This window comes from Drosophila sulfurigaster, chromosome 2R, assembly GCF_023558435.1.
Source record: "Drosophila sulfurigaster albostrigata strain 15112-1811.04 chromosome 2R, ASM2355843v2, whole genome shotgun sequence".
Lineage (NCBI taxonomy): Eukaryota > Metazoa > Arthropoda > Insecta > Diptera > Drosophilidae > Drosophila > Drosophila sulfurigaster.
In genome coordinates, this window is record NC_084882.1 from 14,790,828 (window position 1) to 14,811,291 (window position 20,464).

General features: G+C 39.2%; 2 protein-coding genes across 2 annotated transcripts; both read left to right on the forward strand.

Annotated features, from left to right (window-relative positions):
* The first annotated feature begins 583 nt into the window (after positions 1–583).
* LOC133837446 (elongation of very long chain fatty acids protein AAEL008004) lies at positions 584–8,732 on the forward strand. Its single transcript, XM_062268213.1, has 5 exons — positions 584–881; positions 7,519–7,610; positions 7,685–7,942; positions 8,003–8,302; positions 8,361–8,732. Exons 2-5 carry the CDS (start codon positions 7,527–7,529, stop codon positions 8,577–8,579), a joined length of 861 nt encoding a protein of 286 aa, XP_062124197.1. The 5' UTR covers positions 584–881; positions 7,519–7,526; the 3' UTR covers positions 8,580–8,732.
* Positions 8,733–9,542: 810 nt separating this feature from the next.
* On the forward strand, positions 9,543–19,029 carry LOC133836070 (uncharacterized). The gene is made up of 6 exons (XM_062266361.1): positions 9,543–9,628; positions 12,080–12,364; positions 17,347–17,462; positions 17,532–18,299; positions 18,362–18,546; positions 18,642–19,029. Exons 2-6 carry the CDS (start codon positions 12,280–12,282, stop codon positions 18,712–18,714), a joined length of 1,227 nt encoding a protein of 408 aa, XP_062122345.1. The 5' UTR covers positions 9,543–9,628; positions 12,080–12,279; the 3' UTR covers positions 18,715–19,029.
* The last annotated feature ends 1,435 nt before the right edge of the window (positions 19,030–20,464 follow it).

A 20,464-nucleotide genomic window follows, 5' to 3' on the forward strand; every position in this document is an offset into this window, starting at 1 on the left:
GTGGCTGCCTTTGGACACGTCCAAGTTGATAGATCATTGCGATGGAACTGCTGGGCTGCTGCAGTCCATATGTCATTCTCATGGCACACCTAATCAGCCAAAGGGAAAATGAATAACAAATTGCAATCAACAAAAAAACAAACGACACGTTGGGGGCGTCAATAATTTGTAAAAAGCCATAGAAATTATTGCTTTCTAATAACATCTTATGCATGTGCATTTATTTAACGCTAATCATAAAGCTATAATTGCCGCATATTCAAATAGCAACAAAAATCCTAGAACAGAAGCCCACAAAACCATGCAACAACTAAGCATTAAGCGTAACCAATACACACACAACAATAGCTGTTGCTGTTGCGCACCTGTTGCTGCCGCTGTATGTGTGTGTGCGAGCGGATTCTTGTAGCTGAATTAACAAGTTGGTTTCCGATCGCGTTTGGCGATCGCGATCAGCTTCGTATCGCAACCTCGTGCGATCGTCGCAGTCTCAGTCTCAGTCGTTGTATCTGTGTGCTGTTTTCTGTATCTGTGTGTGTCTGCAGCGGCGCATAGAAGACAGCTTGTCGAGTCCGGATGTCGCTTAGTCTGTTGCCGGCGCTTTAACCGCAAAGTAAGCGCAGAAGCGTGAAGTTGGCCCCTGGCAAAACTAATATCCCATTTTTTGAGCTGCTTGCTGTTCTGATGCGCCGCGTGTTATCTCACATTTAAGTGCACAAAATTCAAATCGAAAACGAATAAACATATAAAGGATAACGAACTGAACGAAACGTTTCGTTTCGACTAAAAACTTTTGTGTGTGTGTGTGTTTTCTAAAATTGTGCCGTGTGCAGTGTCGTGCCACAATAAAGAATAATTTAGCAAATTCCAAAAATCAACAGGCAAGTGGAAATAAACAATTTAATTACAAACCAAAAAAACAAAAAAAATTGGTGGGCGGTTCCATCTCGAGCTAATAGTTACTACTACTAGCCATATATAGTATTAGTAGCATGTTTAAATTCCATCTTTACATCGCTTTCAAAGTGAGCCAGTTTTGAGTTTTTATGTTGTACCAATTTTGGGGCGCATTGCGAAAGAGTCGCGCATGTTTTGCTTTGTTGTTTGTCGCTTTGCTGATCGATTCCGACAGCATACAAAAAGAAGAAGTCAAAATTGACCATACTCGTATATATAGATATATAAGAAAATGAAATGAATCGCAGAGTGTTGGCAGATCTTCGAAACCAGCTTACAACATACAGACAGACACCACACACTTAGCTAGGGCTGCAATATATACCACAAAATGTGGTCAAGTCAATATCTATATGTAAATGGTTTTTTTTCTTCTCTTGGTCGATTGATCAACTACGAACTTAATCGGATGCTGCTAAACAAAACAAAAAAAGCGCATCTTCGATATTGATCACGAATGCCACGCAACACTAACAACTTGTTGTTAATGTGTAAACACACAAACATACACATAAAAACCTGCATTTGCATTTAGATGTGGATGCAACCAACTGAAGAAAAAATTAAGTTATATCATCTTCAGCAGCGGCAAAAATGAAACTGCTTCATTTCCTTGCGTTACACATTTTTGACGCAACGTGAAATGTGAAAACCTGGGCAAAAAAAAATAAAAAGAAAAAGAAACTGGCTCAATGTGCTAAACGTAAAGATACACTGCACATCTTGTAGTACACATACATATTGAGAGGAGTACAGGCATGTGTTACCAATTTCTCATATGCGTAAATCGGCCGAATGCCCTTCAAAAAAGTAAAGTAAAGAAAATACAAAAAATGTTAACGCATGCGCGCAATTTGTTTATTTATGATTTTTATAGCTGTTGTCTTGGCGCAAACATTGGAGATGCCCAAGCAAAATTATCTTTATATCGGCCAACTAAGATTTTTATTTTATCTCTTCTTTTCTTGTTGTTATATTTCTTTTTTTTGCTACACATCCGTTCGCACGTTGCTTTTGGAGCGCGGGTGTCGTTTGTGTTGTGTTTTGGGTTGTTTATGTGCTTGGCCTTTTGGGTGACATCTATGCGGCAATTTGAAATAGCATTTTAATTTGTGGAATCCAATTGGGGTCACATGCGTGGCCGGTCACACCTTCAGTTTCATCTCATTTCTGTTTTTTTTTGTTTTTGCTTTTTGTTGTTGTTGTTTTTGGTAAACTCTTGTATGTTTGTTTCGCCTTTTTTGTTTGAGTTTCTCCATTTTCTTCGGCCCGGTTGATTTTTCAAAATGACTTCGTTTGCCTAACAAGCCATGGTCGCTGCGCCGGTCAAAATTTGATAATAATGGCAAGGCAAACACCCTGACTACAACTACTACTACTACTAAGACGAAAGCTCCAACGAAGCGGGAGAGAACCCAATGATGATGATGGGTGATGACAACTGCAAATATTGGAGGCCAGAAGTTTGAGCAGGGACATTGGCTAATCCATCTAACTAGAGAGATAATCACTTATTTTTGTTGTTGTTTTTTTTTTCGTTTTTTTGTTTTTGTTTTTTTTTGTTTTTGTGGCACTTACCCAATGACTTGGTCAATTGCAAAAGCCCTTGGTATTGGCAAATGATTTGCCAAATTGACATACGATAATAATAGTAATAATAATAATACTAAATAAAATGTTAATAATACGACTTTGATGATTGTGTGGCGAACTGATGATTGCGCGTAGTAAATGAGTTAGTATTAAGTACTATTTGTTAATTAAGAGTAGTCTTAGTAACAAATTGGTAGATTGTATTTGAGATGTGCTCAATTTGCACATTGCGTAAGCGATTGCGAAATACTCAAAAGCTACTTAGAACTTGCATACCAAACGAAAGACTCAGGAAACGAACTCTGCACTCAATGGCGTAGGCACAGCAGCATTTTAGTCATTTTTAATTGAAAGCTATTTAACATATTTCTCACCTGTTGACACTCATAGAAACACACTCACAGAATTTTATAGGAAAACTTTTTAAAATGGTAATGGAGCCGAATGCTATTACAAGTATTGTTGCTTAATATACTCACAGTCAAAGCATATTGGGTGCGATACCAGTTTTCTCCATGCACTTCAAAAGCAACCCAGCGACAACCTTGACGTAATAAAAGTCCGCGAGACTAGGAAAAATCCCAGCTAATCAGCTATTAAATAGCTCTAATGCGATTGTTTATCATCTTGGCGAAAAAGGAATGCGCCGATTGTTGTCAAGACTAACGCCTTGCGGAAATGAATGAATTGGCCGCATTTGTTTATCGCTTTGATCACAGATCGTTTAGAGTGCATTATTTATGAGTGAAAGATATTTGTGTGCGTATGTGTGCAGTTATATATGGTTGGGTTTATGCGATTATTTATAGCGCTGGTTTATAAAACAGGGCAACTAACTAAAACGCAGACGCACTAGTTCAAGGTGAGTGTCAGGCGAGCGCACACTAAAGACACAACCACAACCAACAAAAAAACTAATGCCAAAGAGCAATAGCATAGCAATAAAAATCAAGTTTCAATATCGCTAAAAATCTACATACAAATTTTGTTGGTAACAAAATTCACGCTCTTTGTGGTTCGTCAAAGCGACTTCAGATAGCTGGCTACTTAATATGGCCCAAAACTGACGTTGTAAATATAAATCGAGAGTGGTGCTGCACTGCCGCAGATCATTTCGTCTCGAATTGTGTTTTCGTTTCGTTTCCTCAAAAAAAAAAGAAAAAACAGAAAAAAATCATACAAAAACGTGCGACCTTGGCTACGAATTTTAATGCGTTGACGTTAACGTTGCTCTGGGTCCATTTGGGCGCTTCGGATCTTGTGTGTGTTGATCGATTCAATCGTTTCGATTCGATCAGATGCTGCCGACAAATCGAAACACTGTTGATTAATTTTATGCGACGCACTTGTCAATTTTCAGTTTGTTTCGTTAATATTAACAATAACAATAACAATAGCAAACACTCATAATAATGTTGTTCATGCTATTGAATGTCCAATGACGCTGCGCGAGTTGCCAGCTGAGAGTTGACTGCTGACTGCTGAGAGCTAGAAGATACATGTATGCAACCTTCGGTTAGCTTCTCTTATCAAAGGGAATGTCATTAAGCATATTGCGTATACGCCATGTGTGCGTGTGTGAGACTACCATACTTGGTCAGCATGTTTCTCATTATGGCAAAAGAAGAACAAAATGTTCAAAAGAATTTAAAGAAAAAAATTAAATAAATTAAAATAAACGTGCGTTGCTTTTGTGTGTGTGCTCGGACGATGACAACGCGTGTCTAGAATTTATCGCCAGTCCGGATAATCACATAGTCACATAATAAGCTGGGGATACAGTGACGTCAGGCAGTAGTCAGTCAGGGGCGTAACAACGCTTGAATCAAATTTCTATCTCTATTTACATATTTCTCAACGAGTCTCAAAATCTTTTTTGACATTGCTTTAGTAAAACAAACTCGTATTAACACACAACTGATTGTCAGAACTATTATGCCAAATGGTTGCAAATATTTATAGAGCATATTCTCATTGTGAACTCGTTATCGCTCTCGCCTGACTCTCATATTCACCAATCGAATGATGATTGGGATGTGCAAATTATGGAATTCATATGCCAAGCAACGTTTAGAATTTTAAAGCATTCGATTTCGGGAACTGCCCGATTGTTTGTATAGGGAACCGAGGCTGATTTGCATGTGAACGTCGCTCATGTTTTGGAAATTAATAGCCGGGTAAATAAATATGCAAAGTTTACAGCATAGTCCAGACACACACACACACACACACTGACACACGCACTTTTTGTTTGTCTAGAATGAACCATGAGGCAGCTTGAATAGTATATAGAAGTATATATACAATATATAAGTATATGAGTGTGTGTTTGTAAATAATCAATCGAATATTTATATGTATATTTATACCTGTTTGTAAAGTGAACTTTAGTCCCCACAGGTATCAAGAAATTCTGGTATAAATGTGGCTGGTGGCCTCTCCTCTATCGAAATTAGTTAGCAAAAATGAGAAATGAAACCGGAAAGCCTTTTTAGCAGACTTTTATTTGCTAATCAAGTAGATTTCGCAATTTACTCACACAATTAATTAAGATTGTGAAGATTTTACCAGACTTGCCGATCAATTTAACTAAACTAGTTTGACAATGAATTTCGTGGTTGATTGACATTCAATTATTTATGTTCTTATTTTTTTTTATATAATCATATTATTGTTGATGTGACATTTGCACTTTAGAAATTCAATAGAGACTTTGTTCTGTTCATGATGACGGTTCAACAACAATATAGACATTTCTTATGAATGAATAAAACAACGTTTTAATTGTGAAAGCGTTTTGTATTCTTTTCTAGATGCACAAACAAGCTTTTAAATGCTTTAAAATGTCTGGATGGGATCAAAAACCTTCAAATAATGTTGGTATACAAAACAACAAACAAAAGGTTAACCACGAAAATAAATTCTAATTTTGTTTTTTGGTCTTAAGAACCAAAAATGTCGAAATCACATTCAAATGCAAAATGCTTTCTAAAATATGGATCTCATTTTGATCAAATTGTTAATGAGCTTTGCCCCAAAAAAATAATAATAAGCATATTCTAGTTATCATCAATTTTTTTTGAAATTACGCCACAATATTTATTAAGTCTTGCGAAATATTCAGGCATTTGCTTATTAATGTACAATCGTCGAACGGCAGTGGTTTAAGGCAAAGGTGACTGCGCAGAACAAATTGGATCAGATTGGATAACAAATGGCAGTTATCATGGCAAAGTAAAGTAGTAAAGTAGTACACTAGTTAATTCTTGGCTACCTTCGATTGTCCAATTGCTTGATATCTGATGGACACGCCTTTTATGGTAAATCCCGAGTTGAAATGCGCTTTTCTGAATGGACCAAAAGAGCATGTTGGCTGTCGCAACTTGGGCAAAGAACGATGACTGAACAGTAACTTAAATGGACAAAAAATATTTATATGTGTGTGTGTGTGTGTGTGTGTGTATCTACTTAGTTGTTAGTTGTTGCTGTGGGGTCGTTTCAGTTCGTTTGTGATTTGATATGTGGTTTATTGTTGTTGTTGCCACGATGACGTGCACTTTATTCGCAGTGGTGCATGTGCAACGTTGAGCGTTGCAAATGAGTTCGCGTCATAATTAGAACGGCCTAAAGTACAAGCAACTAAATTTCTCACCTCAGTCTTTTGAGACACTTGCCATATTTGATTTACGGCAATTTGAAGTGTGCGGATTGTTTGTTGGGTTGTTTCGCTCTGGGAAGATTGCAACATCCGTTCGCTGGCAGTTTAGGTTTTGAACGTTTTGTGCATGTAGTATATGGAATGAATGCATTCATTCAGCTGGCATTGCATTCGATGTGCATGCGAAGCGCGCCTCCAAATCCAAACGGTTCAAGGCCGCGTGCACACTCGAAGAGTGCTCATGGGGCAAAGGCACTAATAATACTTATGTGTTGTTTACAACTGCCACAAGATTCAGTGCCAGACACGGGCTGAGGCGTGCCGCATTTAATGATCGAAACAAAGATATATATATACATATATATATATATAAATCGAGGCATAAAGGACTTGCATCTAGCTAGTCAATAATTACGATATTTATGCCACACAAGGGAATAACTGGTTTCTGTTCCTTGCCTGTCCTTGAACTATCCTGCCTCAGCTCCAGGCTTTGCCACAGCTTCTTGTGGCTGCTGACTACTGGCTGCTGGCTGCTACTCTTGTTACTCGTTGGGTCTTTCCAGCTTACACAATAAACTAGATGACAATACAATTCGACAAGCGTCACGTCGTCACAGCGACAGTTTGGCATAACCTGTTCCACATGGTTTGGTTTTTGTATCCCTGGGCCTGCTGCTGCTTGCTGCTGTCTGTGCTTGGGCCTGTAATTTTAGCCCAAAAGCAAAAGCAGAAAAAATTAATTTTTACATAAATGACTTTTATGATGAGGCCAGCAGCAATACAATCAGAAAATATTTCGCTGCAAAAAGAGAACGATCGTTGGTCGCTTTTCGCCGATTTAGCAGAAACTTATGTCTCGGGTTAATGCCACGGAACTTTGTTTTTATTTATTTCTTGACTGATGTATATGCGCGTTATTATTAGCACGATAATTTGCACTTGGGCGCCCTTCAGATCAACACAAAAGAATTCGCATGGACATTTTATAGTTTATCTAATTCGTGATAGTAATATTTCGTCACTTCTCATCCGATTCAATCAATGCGATGTCGCACAGGTCGAACGAAGGCGCGGCTTTGCCTTGGCTAACGCAATGTTGTGTATCTTTGCGATTAACGTGCACGTCTATTGTCAGATCAAATAACAATCTGCGACCCAAGGTGCTAATACTATTACAACATCTAGTGATACTAGTGCTAGTGTTTATTTATAGTAGTATATATAGTACGTAAGATACTTCCCTAACGCGGAGTAAGAGAGCAAGAGAGAATCGCCAGTTGATAATTTAATTGTTTATTTGCTTACAGTTGGCAAAATGTCGGTCAGACTGAACGAGACACAAACCATTGTTGATCGCATGGTCAACTTTTTTGTGGAGCATGAGGATCTGCGGACAAAGGTAACAAAAGCCCTTGCACAAGAAGTTGTCGATGGGATGCTAATTTCAAACTGTTTGTTTTTCTTATTCTGCAGAGCTGGTTCCTCTCGAATGCACCCGGACCACTGTTTATGATATTGGGCGCCTATTTGTACTTCTGCCTCTATGCCGGACCACGCTATATGCGCGATCGCAAACCTTTCGAGCTAAAGAACACGCTGCTTGTCTACAATGCCGTCCAGGTGCTGCTCAGTTGGGTGCTCTTCTACGAGGGCTACAAGGGAGGCTGGGGTGGACACTACAACTTCAAGTGCCAACCGGTGACTTATGCCACGGATCCCATCTCCATGAGGGTATAACAATGTTTTGCTTCTCATCACAAACTGTCAGCTGATTTGGCATCTCTTTTCTAGATGGCGAGAGCGGTTTGGTTGTATTACATTGCCAAGATCACTGAGCTGCTGGACACCGTGTTCTTTGTGCTGCGCAAAAAGGATCGTCAGATTTCGTTCTTGCATCTGTACCATCACACTCTGATGCCGGTGTGCGCTTTCATTGGCGTCAAGTACTTTGCTGGGGGACACGGCACTCTTTTGGGTTTCATTAATTCCTTTATCCACATCATTATGTATGCTTACTATCTGCTGTCGGCAATGGGACCCAAAGTGCAGAAATACTTGTGGTGGAAGAAGTACATTACAATTCTCCAGATTGTAAGCTATATAAACTACTTTTCATGTACTTTTGTTTGATAACCGTTTTCTTTTTTAGGTGCAATTCCTTATCATCTTTGTGCACACGCTGCAGATTCAGTTCCAGCCCAACTGCAACTTCCCCAAATCGATTGCGGCGCTGTTGACCTTCAATGCTGGTCTGTTCACCTACATGTTCAGCTCCTTCTACGTGGCCAACTACAAGAAGGAGGCCAAGCAGGCAGCTCAGGCTAAGCAAGCGGCACAGGCAGCCAAGCTGGCAGCCAAACAGGAGTAAAACGGTTCAAGCCGATATTAGATTGCCTTAAGATCGGTTAACATTGCGAAAGCAAAGTTAAAAACAGTCGTTAGTTAGGCTTATCACCTGTATACACGTCTACACACACACACACACACAGACAGACACAAACACATACACATATACAAAAACCCTTTTAGATATGCATAGATAAAGTTGGGTACATGTACATTTGGATATTACATTTTCTAGTTTGTAAGTTCGTTTCGTAGTATTTTGTAGTCAAGCATGAGAAAGTGGCTCTTTGGACAGTCGCCATTGCGCAGTGATCTTTTTTTGGCACTTGCTGTATTGGGAAAGTATAATAGAACCAAATATATTAGGTTAATAGTTTAGATACATCTACGTAATATGTAGTTTTTATTTTATTGATTCGATCGCAATAAAACTCTAAGACATACAACAAAATATGGAATATAATTAAAATTGTAATTTTGTAACAAATTGTTTTGTGAGGAGGACCGAGACGAAAAATGTTAAATGTACAATATAAATTGGTAATAAAATGATTTGTATATTGAATGCGTCGCCTAAAAGTATGCTATAGAATTTCAGGAAAAAGTGATGCTAAGAGTTAAGCGCACATGTCGCTAGATGGCGTGTAAGTGTAGCTTTCGCAATTGCTTTGACAGTATTAAGATTTGATTTGGTAATAAATCAAGTACGTTTCTAAAACTGATGTTGCTTTTGGAAAATATTTTTGTACACAGCAATGTTGTTGATAAAAATCAGCAATCGATCTTAACTGTCGCTTTGCGAGGTGGCTTAAGAAGTAAACAAAATTGGGCTGCAATTGTTTTGCAGTCACAGCCCAAAAGTATGCAATGACATTGATGTATCTGAGCATGGTGTACATATGTATGTATCCGCAGCTGTGTAGTTATGTGGTGATAAATGTTGAAGTTGTTGCAGGCAAATTCGATTTCAAACTAAAACTCGCCTCGCAGTGTTGGCGAAAATGTGGTGAAGTGCAGACGCGTCCCTTCCGCTCGTTGGCGCGTTGTCGTTTGCGTACTACTCTGTTTGTTGTAAGTGTCGTATAGTTGTTGTTCTTGTTGTTGTTATTATTTTTGTTGCTGTCGCTCATTGTTATTGTTGTTGCTGTTGTTGATGTTGTTGTTGTTGCGCTGGTTGCTGTTGCCAGGTATATAGGTTCGCCTCGCCTCAACTGTTGGCGTGCGCATTTTTATTTTATTGTATTTAGGTTAAATTCGCGTTCGCGTGTGTGTTACAAAATATTGGAAAGTGTGCGAAAATAATACAAACAAAACGCAAAATAATACAACACAAAAAACAATCGCAATGCTGAACTCAACTAAAGAATTAAGCGAATGGAATTAAGCCGAATGAGCAAACGAACGAACGAACGTTGCTTGGAAATTTTCTGTGGTGACGTTGATTCATGAAAAGGGAAATCTGTGCAAAACCCCAAAAACATCGATATGGAAAGAAAAGAAAGCGACTTTTCGTTGTATCGTTGATATAATGCATGATGCATAAAATACAAGGAATTGTCAAGTTTTGTGTTTTAAAAATAGCTACTGTACGAGTGTATCCGTATCTATGTTTGAGAAACGCTTACTCATGCGCACACAGATATACATATGTATGTTTGTATGTATACAAACACACATAGATATGTGTAGATACACACGTTGGGTATTTCCCTGTGTCGTTGCCATCCCTGAAGATGCAAGCGGTGCAGACTTTGCATAGCAGTTTCTTCATGCTCATCTGGCGTTTCCTGTGATGCCGCTTGGCAACAGCCAGCGCCAGAGCTATCAAAACAAGACGCAGAAAGGAAAAAAAAAAACAAGACGCAGAGCTGGTTCGTTACCGTCAAGGGGTGAAGTTGAGGCAGCAGCCACAGTCAGAGCCACAGCCGGAGCAGCACAAAAACAAAATAAAAGCCAAAGCGGAGGCAGAAAGAGGAAGAGAGGAGAGTGTGAAGCCAAGACAACTATACAATGCCAGGTTTCGAGAGCTCAGCTGGTTCGTCACCGTCAAGGGGTGAAGTTGAGGCAGCAGCCACAGCCAGAGCCACAGCCGGAGCAGCAGGGCACACCTGAGAGTGCATGAGTGTGTGCGAGTGCCGTTAAACGAGATCTGTCAGATACATTTGCACGAGTGTGCCGTTACCAGCAAACGAGATCTGTCAGATACTTTTGTGTTTTACATGTTTTGTTCCTTATCAATATATAAAATTCTTTAAAATTAAAATTTAATTTTTATTTATTATATAAGACATCAAATAAATACACTACACAAAGCCAAAATAGTTTTCGAATTTAAATTTTCAAGAAATAAAATGAGTTCGCCTCTCTGTGTGCTGTGTGTGCTCACAACAAAAGTATCTGTATCGACTTGCGAATAATAACACAAAGCGTAGCTAAAACTCACACACATAACACACACAGCTATCGATATGAGTATGTGTGTGTATCTGAAATATCGCGAGCGAGCTGCCAGCTACCTGTTGATCAAACTGCGACTGTGACTGTCACTGTGACTGTGAATGTGATTGCGACTGCGACTGCTTTTGGTACTTCATACTTTGCTTAGCTTTGGCTTTAGATAGTCTCGCACTTGGCCAATGCAAATACGTGTTTAGCACCTACCCCCTCCAGCGCCCCTCTCTTCAGTCTAGTCATGCAGCTGTTATTGTTGTTGGCCGCATTGCACAAAAACGACAAGTGCTAATTTACTTATCACAAATTTGATTTGATTAAATTTTATCTAATTGCGAACGCACATGCTAAGGTGTGTGTGCACACACACACACACTCACACACACTCTCAGCTGTGTTATGTGACGCATACAAGTGCAAAATTGAACAACAAACGCAGCAACGCAGACAGCGCCTCCAAAGTGCCTCGAACATGCGCCAAGCACCAGCCACACACTCTCAACACGCTGAGCACTAAAGCCAAAGGTGCGATAAGCAAAAGCGGCACCAGCAGCAGCAGCGGCAGTTGAAGCAGCTGAGGCAGCGGCAGCGACGTTGCGAGGGAGCAGAACGTTCAAGAAAATGCCAACTTGATTTTGTAGCTCGATCAGTTTGGCTGAGAAACGCGTCGCGATCGCAACGTTTTATTTGCGTTTTTCGTTTTTGTTTGGCGCGTACCGTAAAATAAACGCCCGACACGCGCCCTTCCCGTTCAAAAGAAAGAAGCAAAACAAAAAAATAAAACGGGCAACGCAACGGTCGTATTCCAATTGGATTTGATAGCCAGTTTCTGCTTCGATTGGCTTTGGGCCCAATTTGGTTTTGTTTGCTTTGTCGGTGATTCGCTTAGCAAAACTGGGAGTCACACTCACCGTTGCTGACTGCCAGTCAGTCACTTCAACAACAACAACAATAGCAACAGCAATTACTGCTTACTAGTCAAAACTGCATAACCAAAGAGATATTTGTAATAATAACAATAACAATAACAATAACAAGAACCAAACATAAACTTTTGCCTTTGTTTTCCAGTGTCTTTTGTGTCGCGTCGTCGTCTCTCGTGTTTCTATCTCTTTCTCTCACGCTCGCGTAATTAGTGATAAAAACGCATCAAGTGTGCTGTGGTGTGTTGCGTGTCTCCAAACCAAAGAATTGCAATAGACAGTCGAGCACTCGACATAAACAAAAACACACACAAAAACACAAAAAAACAAAATACACAGAGAGGCAAAATGCTGAAAACAAAAACAAGCGACGACAAGCTCGACACGCTGCTATCGCGATCTGCGGTGCCCATCATCGATCTGGCTCATTGTGGTAAGTTCCAAGCATGAGAATTACTATGTATATAACATACACATACTTATCACATACATATTCACATCTGTATGATGAGGGTCCAACATAAGAGAGAGAGAGAGAGAGAGTTTCGCAGTTGCCAAGCACGCCTTCAACAATCGCTGCTTAATTAACCACAGCCCTGAGTCATAGTTGGATAATTAACAATTGTTTTGCCGTTGTGCGAGTAAATCGTAATTGCAGTTGCTTAATTTTTCAAAACACAGACTTTAATTATTTCACATCAACATCAACATCAACATGAACATCAGCACAGCTGACACCTGTCGCCGTGTCATTCACTCGATTCACTTGTGCAACAACTGCATCTGTTTGTAATTTACTGCAACCAAATGATGTCTACGAAATATTACGTTAACTTTTTTGTTTGAAATGCCAAAGCTGCACGCGCCGCCTTAAACTGTTAGTTAAGCGACAGTCTACTATTGCTAAGCGTTAATAGAGATACTGATTTGAAGTCGTGCTGTGTTCAGATTCAACTAGATAAGATTATTAAATGCTCAGATAACTTTGTAGTTGGGCTAAGGTTAACAAACGTAATTATTCTTTCAAGTGTGTACATAAAGCGTTTATTAGAATTTATGAGCTTAGAAAGTAAGACAATGCGCCAAAGTAGAGAGTGAGCTCAGAGTTTGTAAATAGGCCAGGCTATAGAGGCAGGTCGAGGTCAGCCACAAATTACAGCCAACAAAAATCCCCAGAGCTGCAACTGGGTCGAATAACTAACAGACAAAACAAAAAAAGGAAAAAAGAAAATCACAGCTTTTCATTACAATCTAATTATATTTATTTTATACTCCACTGCTTGACCATTGTTAGCCACAAAATTAATGTGGACTTAATTATTTATGAAAACCAGTCGACAATTCAATTGTATTAAATTTCTATTTGTATTTACAAAGCGCATTTATCAATCATGCATTTCAGTTACAAATTAGATATATGTACATATATAAAAAGGGAAAACATGTTATTAATAATATTAATTGGCAGGCCAATTATCTTTAGTTAAATGGCTTAGTCATAACTTAGTCATAGTATGACTTTTTATTGACACCAAAATAACCAAGCTTAACAAATCATATGACAATAACAAGTAGATAAATAGCCGACAGAGAGAGGCGGGACAATATAGAGAGAGAAAGCTAATTAGGAGCTTGAAAAAATGTATGTGAAAATAATTATAATAAACAATATAATTTGCATATGAATTTGTGATGCTGTCACAGTTCACAAAAAAAGCAAAGTTAATACGAGTAATTGCACACTGAGACTGAAAGTATTCTATAAGGCAAGTGTGTGCATACTTTTGGCATTACTGTCATTTCGAATGTCTTCCAAGAATGACACACCATAAATTATTCAACTGTTAATGAGAAAAGTAACAAAAATATCCAAAACTACCAAGAACAACCTCGATAGTTGAATTGTCGGAATTCTACGAGGGAATTCACAAAACGTATAAAGTCATACCCCAAAAGTTATACCCGGTTGACCTTCGATTAAGTACTTGACCCTCGTGTGACGAGTTTGTTTCCAAACATTTCAGCCATTGACCCCCAAAAAACCGACAAAATTACTTCAACTCGAGCTCCACTTGTGTCAACGGAACTTGAATTGTTTATCGAACTGTTGAGGTTTTTGAACCACATTCTCTGCTACTGATAGGTAACGTATAGAGTATATAGTGAGTAGTTAGTTGAAGTCCCAATGCTAACTGCTGATGATGATGAGTAAATTGCGGAAATGCATCCACAATATTTACATTCATTTTTACTTTATTTGGAGAACTTGATTTGATGGTTATTTGTGTTTTTCTTGCTTTTGTTTTTGTTCTTTGTTATTGTTATTGTTTTTGCGGGTTTGTTTTGTTCGACTTATGGTGTGTGTTTTTATGTGTGTGTGTGTGTGTTTGAATTTGTTGTTATAACTGCTATATTTACACTCGACTCAGACACAAACCGAGTACACGAGTAAAGCAAACCACATGTTTTGCGTTCCCATTCCCCATTCTCCATTGCCATTCTCAGACCGATTTCGATTCCGATTCCAATTCGCGCTCCAAACGACGTCAGCGGAAAAGTGACGCATTTGGCCAGTGAATCCCCAGGCGGCGTCACCAAGCCCGCGCCAACTTTGCCGATTGCCAACTTAATTGAAATCTGCGGCATCTCTCGCACACAACTAAAACACAACACACGAGAACAACATCAACATCAACATCAACAATGAGAATGTCAGCCGATATTAACGAGGCGCTTGGGAGTCCGATTAAAACCAGCTTAAACCTGAATAGCAACGCATCAGAATATAAATAAAGCTGTTCAAACACACACACACACACATATATTGCATTCACTCGCAGTTAGCCAAGTTATAAGAGATGAATGTGCACTCGGAAATTATTGCGGATTATGGTAAATCAATTAGCGGTTTGGCTTTTGCATTTCTGACATTTCTGGTATCTATTAACTGTGGCGTAATTGAACTAGAATTTAATGATAGCGAACCATTCGACCAAAGCTAAACACTTTCAACTGCGCACAATTAATTTTTCTATAAATAAAATATGTTTGCCAATAAAAATGGAGGCTTTTAAGGTCTCTATGTGCGCCCCATATGAATATTGCCCTATAAATAATGAATTAAATGTGCGTTCTATTGTGCAGGTTTGTATTTCCAATTGAACGAATACAAAATTCCTTATACTATTGTAAAAGCACAAGCTGAGTGCTGAACTAATGTACCCTCAATTGCTGCTGGGTATCAACAGCAAGCGAAGCGTCAATAGAAATTCCAAACATTTGAAAAATATATACAGAAAGTCCAAACGCATTTTGGTCTGTTTATGGCGCCCGGGGCGGCCATAAATATTCCGCCTATATAGTGCATGTATATATATATGAACGTATGTATATTTGTGTTTGTATTTATTTGGCAGCCGATCGTATCGAAAGATGCCAATCAAAGACTATTTAGATATAGAAATTCAAAGCCAACAACAAATGAAAAGAGAGAAAACTGTATGTCGACGATGATCTTCAATTCTCTTGCTCTCTCGTTGACTTCTAAAATACTATTATGCTGAGTCAATTAATTAGCCTCAATATAGATAAATAAGCGACAAGTTAGCGACTAGCATGTGAGCAATATAAAATTGCAAACAGAAAGAGCAAAAATAATGGTCATTAATTGAAAAGTGCTCGCAACTCGCTCTGCGACGTAATTGAATTGCATGCAAACCTCAAGCTGCCTCAATTTCCTCCACATTTCAATTCAAATCGCCAGGGGAGATAAAGCGAGCGAGATAGAGATAGACGATAGAGAATAAGTGCTGTTTGCATCTATTCGAAATGAAATCGAAAGGCATTTCTATGAAGTAATATTGAGACTGCGTTGCGCTTCAATTGATTCCATTTAATAGTCTGAGGCCTGACCTCAAATTAACAAACAACAACAACATCGTCATCATCATCTTTGGCATATTCATGATTTGAGCATGACAACAAATAATTAGGAAGTATATGTGTGGTATATATTATATACTATATGCACTTGTACCGCCTAGTGACAAAAATCTGTTTGGCTCTCTCTTCAACAACACGCACTGATAGCTACACAACGTAATTACTATTAACCGTGAATTTCCGTTCTTATCAGCTGAAAAACAGTGCGTCATGGCGTTGATTAGAGTTCTCGCACTTACATACATAGATACACTTATATACTTACTTATGTATGTTTGTATTTGTGTGAGGTTGTGGTTTGTCTTTGTGGGGTGCTGATGTGGCGGGGTGTTGATAGCTTCTGTTGATTGGCTTGAGCAGGGGAGGGGCAGGTGGTGGTGGAGTGTTGACTGGTGGCGTGCGACAAACTGAAATTGCCAATTATTTATTTATAGATTGCTCATACGCCCCGTGTGTGCGATTGTGTGTGTGTGCGTCAACACAACGTGTGGAAATATTTCAAATTGTTTGGCTATTCATTCATTACCTGGCGCTCAATGAACAACAACAACAACAACAGTGTGACGCTTATAAATATAGATATTTAAAATGCGAACAAAATGCATAAAGTTGTCGATGAGCTGCCTGATAATGTCTGACACTTGCCCCCTCAGATGGGGGAGGAGAAGGGGAAAGAGAAGACAGCCACATCCTTTGGGGCTCAACACTGTCGACTTTCTCTGGGTTTCCACACTTCCGCTGCAGTTGAGCTGGTTTATTTATACCATTTTTTTTTTTGTTATTTAATTTTCCGCAATGGAAAAGCCAGCGCTGTGAGCATTTGCCATGGCATTGAAATTGATTGCATTTACCTTTATTGCATTTATCGAGTTGGACGGATGCATTGCCTTGGTCGTAGTCGTCGTCGTCGCCGTCGTTTATATCATTGCCCATTATGGCAAAATGGATGCTTTATGGTCTATTTCGATTGCGCTGTAAATTGTAAATTGCGCAAAGTTTTCAATTCTAATTAAATGATTGCCAGTTTCCAGTTCCCCTGAGAACTTTTGGCACGTGGATTTGCCGACACTTGGCGTGTGGCTTTCCTGTGGCTGTTGTTCAATTCGCGATTCAATTCAATTCGATTCGATTTGTTTTGTTTTGCGGGTATCAGGTATTTTTACTGGCAATCGTATAACTTTTGTACCCTAATTGTGGCCCCATAAATGAGTCGAGTCGAGTCGAAGCAAAGCAAATATTTTTATTCAATATTTATGATTATTGTCAGCAGCTGTGCGATTAATATTTCCCAGAAGACCACAAAACGATTAACACCACTGTTGAAAATTCGTATCAAATTGTTCAAGTGGCAGTTCCGTTTATGTTTCTCTCTCTCTCTCTGTCATTATCGAGTTCACAACATTCTCACGCCCACGCACTCAACTGATGATCTGATAGTAATTAAGTTGCTTCTTTTTTTGTTTTCATTTGCAGGCATTGAAGAGGTGCCCGTCAAATCGGTGGTGAATCGTGTGGGACATCAACTGCAGAAGGCGCTGTCCGAGAAGGGCATGGCACTGCTGGTCAATCACGGCATATCTGATGAGAAGGTAAACTAACTAAGCTTCACTGCTTATCTAAACACTTTACTAACTGAAATAACTCTTTAACGAACTCAGCTAAAGACTGCGTGGGATCATCTGGATGATTTTGTGGACTTGGAGGCGGATGTGAAGCAGCATTATATACGCAGCGATGGCGATAATCATGGCTATGTGAGTCCGGGCGTTGAGCGTTTCGATGGCAAAACACCGGAGCTGCGTCATGCATTCAACATCTGCACACTGAATGCCCAGAATCTGCCCGAGGAGCCGTTGCCCGGTTTTGCGGATCATATTAGCACACTGGCCAATGACTTCAAAGCGCTGGCCAGCTTCCTGCTGCAGGCGCTGGCCGTCTCGCTGGACATTCCGCACACATTCTTCCTCGAAAAGCACTCACACATGTTGTCCGGTGATCACGACAACATGACCACCCTGCGCATGCTCTACTACCCACCCGTGGTGGACGATGAGCCCGGCCACGGACAGAACGATGTGATCAAGGGCCGTTGTCAATACAGCTATCAGCGTTGTCTGTCGGATCAGCCGGATTTCCGACCCGAACACAATCCGCGCGACGACATCAATGAGGTGGACGGCATGACGTCCAATGGCAAGGATGGTGAGCTATCCGAGCACAAGCTGGCCAATGGCGAGATCATTCGCTGTGGCGCCCACGTCGACTATGGCACATTCACACTGCTCGCCCAGGACTCAGAGGGCGGTCTTGAAGTGAAGCTGCCCGGCAGCGAAAAGTGGCATCGTGTTGGCCATTTGCCTGGTGCCATTCTGATCAACTGTGGCGAGATCTTGTCCATCTGGACCAAGGAGCGTTACCCCGCACTGGTAAATAAAAGAATATGAATTCCTGAATGGCCAATTTAAACATATATTAATTTTTGTAATAGGAACATCGCGTTGTTGTGCCCGAGCAGGAGCACATACGTAGTCGCGGTCGACATTCGATCGCCTTCTTCTGCCATCCAGACAACATTACAATGATATCTCCCAGCGATCTGCCTCAAACAGATGCCGCACAGAATGCAGCATGCCTCAAGCAGCGCAAGAAGTCCTTCAAGGCGGCGAAAGAACGGTTCGTTTTATCACTTTTTCCACCTGCAAAACTTTTATTATCTTATTAACTTGTCTCTCTGTCTCTGTCTCTCTCTCTGTTTTCGAAACTTTCAGCGTCTACAATGCATATCAGTTAATACAGAAAAAGTTTAAAGATACATACAGCAATAACAATCACTCTCAATGACAACAACTTCTGTAAGCCACTGTGCCACCCTCCACCCCCCTTCTCCTTCCCCTTCTTCTGTTTCCACCTTCAGTCTTTTTGGAATCTGTCAAGCTGTCAACTTGTGAAACGTTTAGCATCTTCGTAGATGGGATGAGATGACGACAGACGAGAGACATTATTTGATGTTTTCAACTTTTTATTTTTACTTTTACTTTTATTATTATTACATATACGATTGTAATTGCTTCATTTCTTTAGTTTGTATCATATGTATTTGATATACATACATACTATTTATATATACAAATACAATACATGCATACACCATACAAATATATATGTTTTTTTTTTGCTCTTCCTCCTCTTCTTGCATAGTATAATGATTATTACACACTTGACTTTAATTACACTGAGAGAACGCACATACTATTAACATTTACTTAAGCCTCGACTCTGTGTTTGATGTTTATTTGAAGTTATTGCAATTCCAGAATTGACAGATATTATAAAGATTTGCATGGATGTCTATACCCTGAATCCAAATGAGAATGTCGAGATAGTTTGTTGTATTATTCTTTTTGAAATATAGTATGCTTTAAACAAAATTACATTGTGACTTGCTTGCTGATGAAATGAAAATCACATAGTGTATGGCAAGGTAAAAAAAGCAGTTAGGAATTTTAGTAAAGGGCATTTGCAAGTCGAGCAAGTCTGAGTTAAGATTGCAAGTTATGTAACTTGACTGCAATGATTTGTGATGCAACTTTACGTGCAAATGGTTGCAAGCAGTTTAACAAGTTTTCATTAGCTATTCTTGGTATTCTATATTCATATTGTTGCTATTATTGCTGTACACACACGCACATACACACACAACAAACACATTTAACAATTACTTAGACTCTATATATAGCGTTTTTCGTAATTTCATTACATTGTCAATAATCTAAGCTGTAGTTAAACTTGGACATTTACGAGCGTATTTGGCTTTCTCTTGAATATGATATATTGTTTTTCTTTTTTTGTTTTTTGCTTTGCTAAATACATTCAACATTAACAGTTACACACACAAATCCATTTCACATAACTAACATAATATTATATATGACTTAGATGGTTAGTAAGTACATATTGTACATTCATTAATCACTACTACTGTTTTTTAGATCGTACAATTCTAATTTCGGAATGAACAAAGTGTCGAATGCAATGAAATTAATCAGTCATTAAAGTGTTTACACAGTGTTTGCGGGCCAAAGTTTATCAGTTTATCGTCTGGAATAGAGAGAGAGCTTATCATCATTATCAGCGCTGGTGGATAGACTTTTGCCGATGACTGTGACTGTGTGATCAATTTACTGTATGGTGGAGTATACCGAGCTGCCATAACTTAATTATTTGCCTTTTTATTTACGCTAAATATTTAATTTATTTATAACTGAGAGTCACATGCTCTGTCTGTCAATTCACAAGCCAATTTGTTGCTAAACCAACTAACAATACATCGCATGTTGTTGTTGTTGTTGTTGTTACTGTTATTATTGTTGTTAGCCAGCTGAGTTAAGAAATATATAGTACACACACACAAGTCTGTGACGTGAATGGTTTACGTACTTTCAATCAGCGTCAATATATTAACTGCATATTGCCATTAGTTGTGACTCACTACTTTGTACTGATAGTACGAATAGATACTTTACGCATTTGCTTCACGCTTTGCAGATTATATTAATAGATCTATTTTTAGTGGCTTTCAACTGAAGTGTAC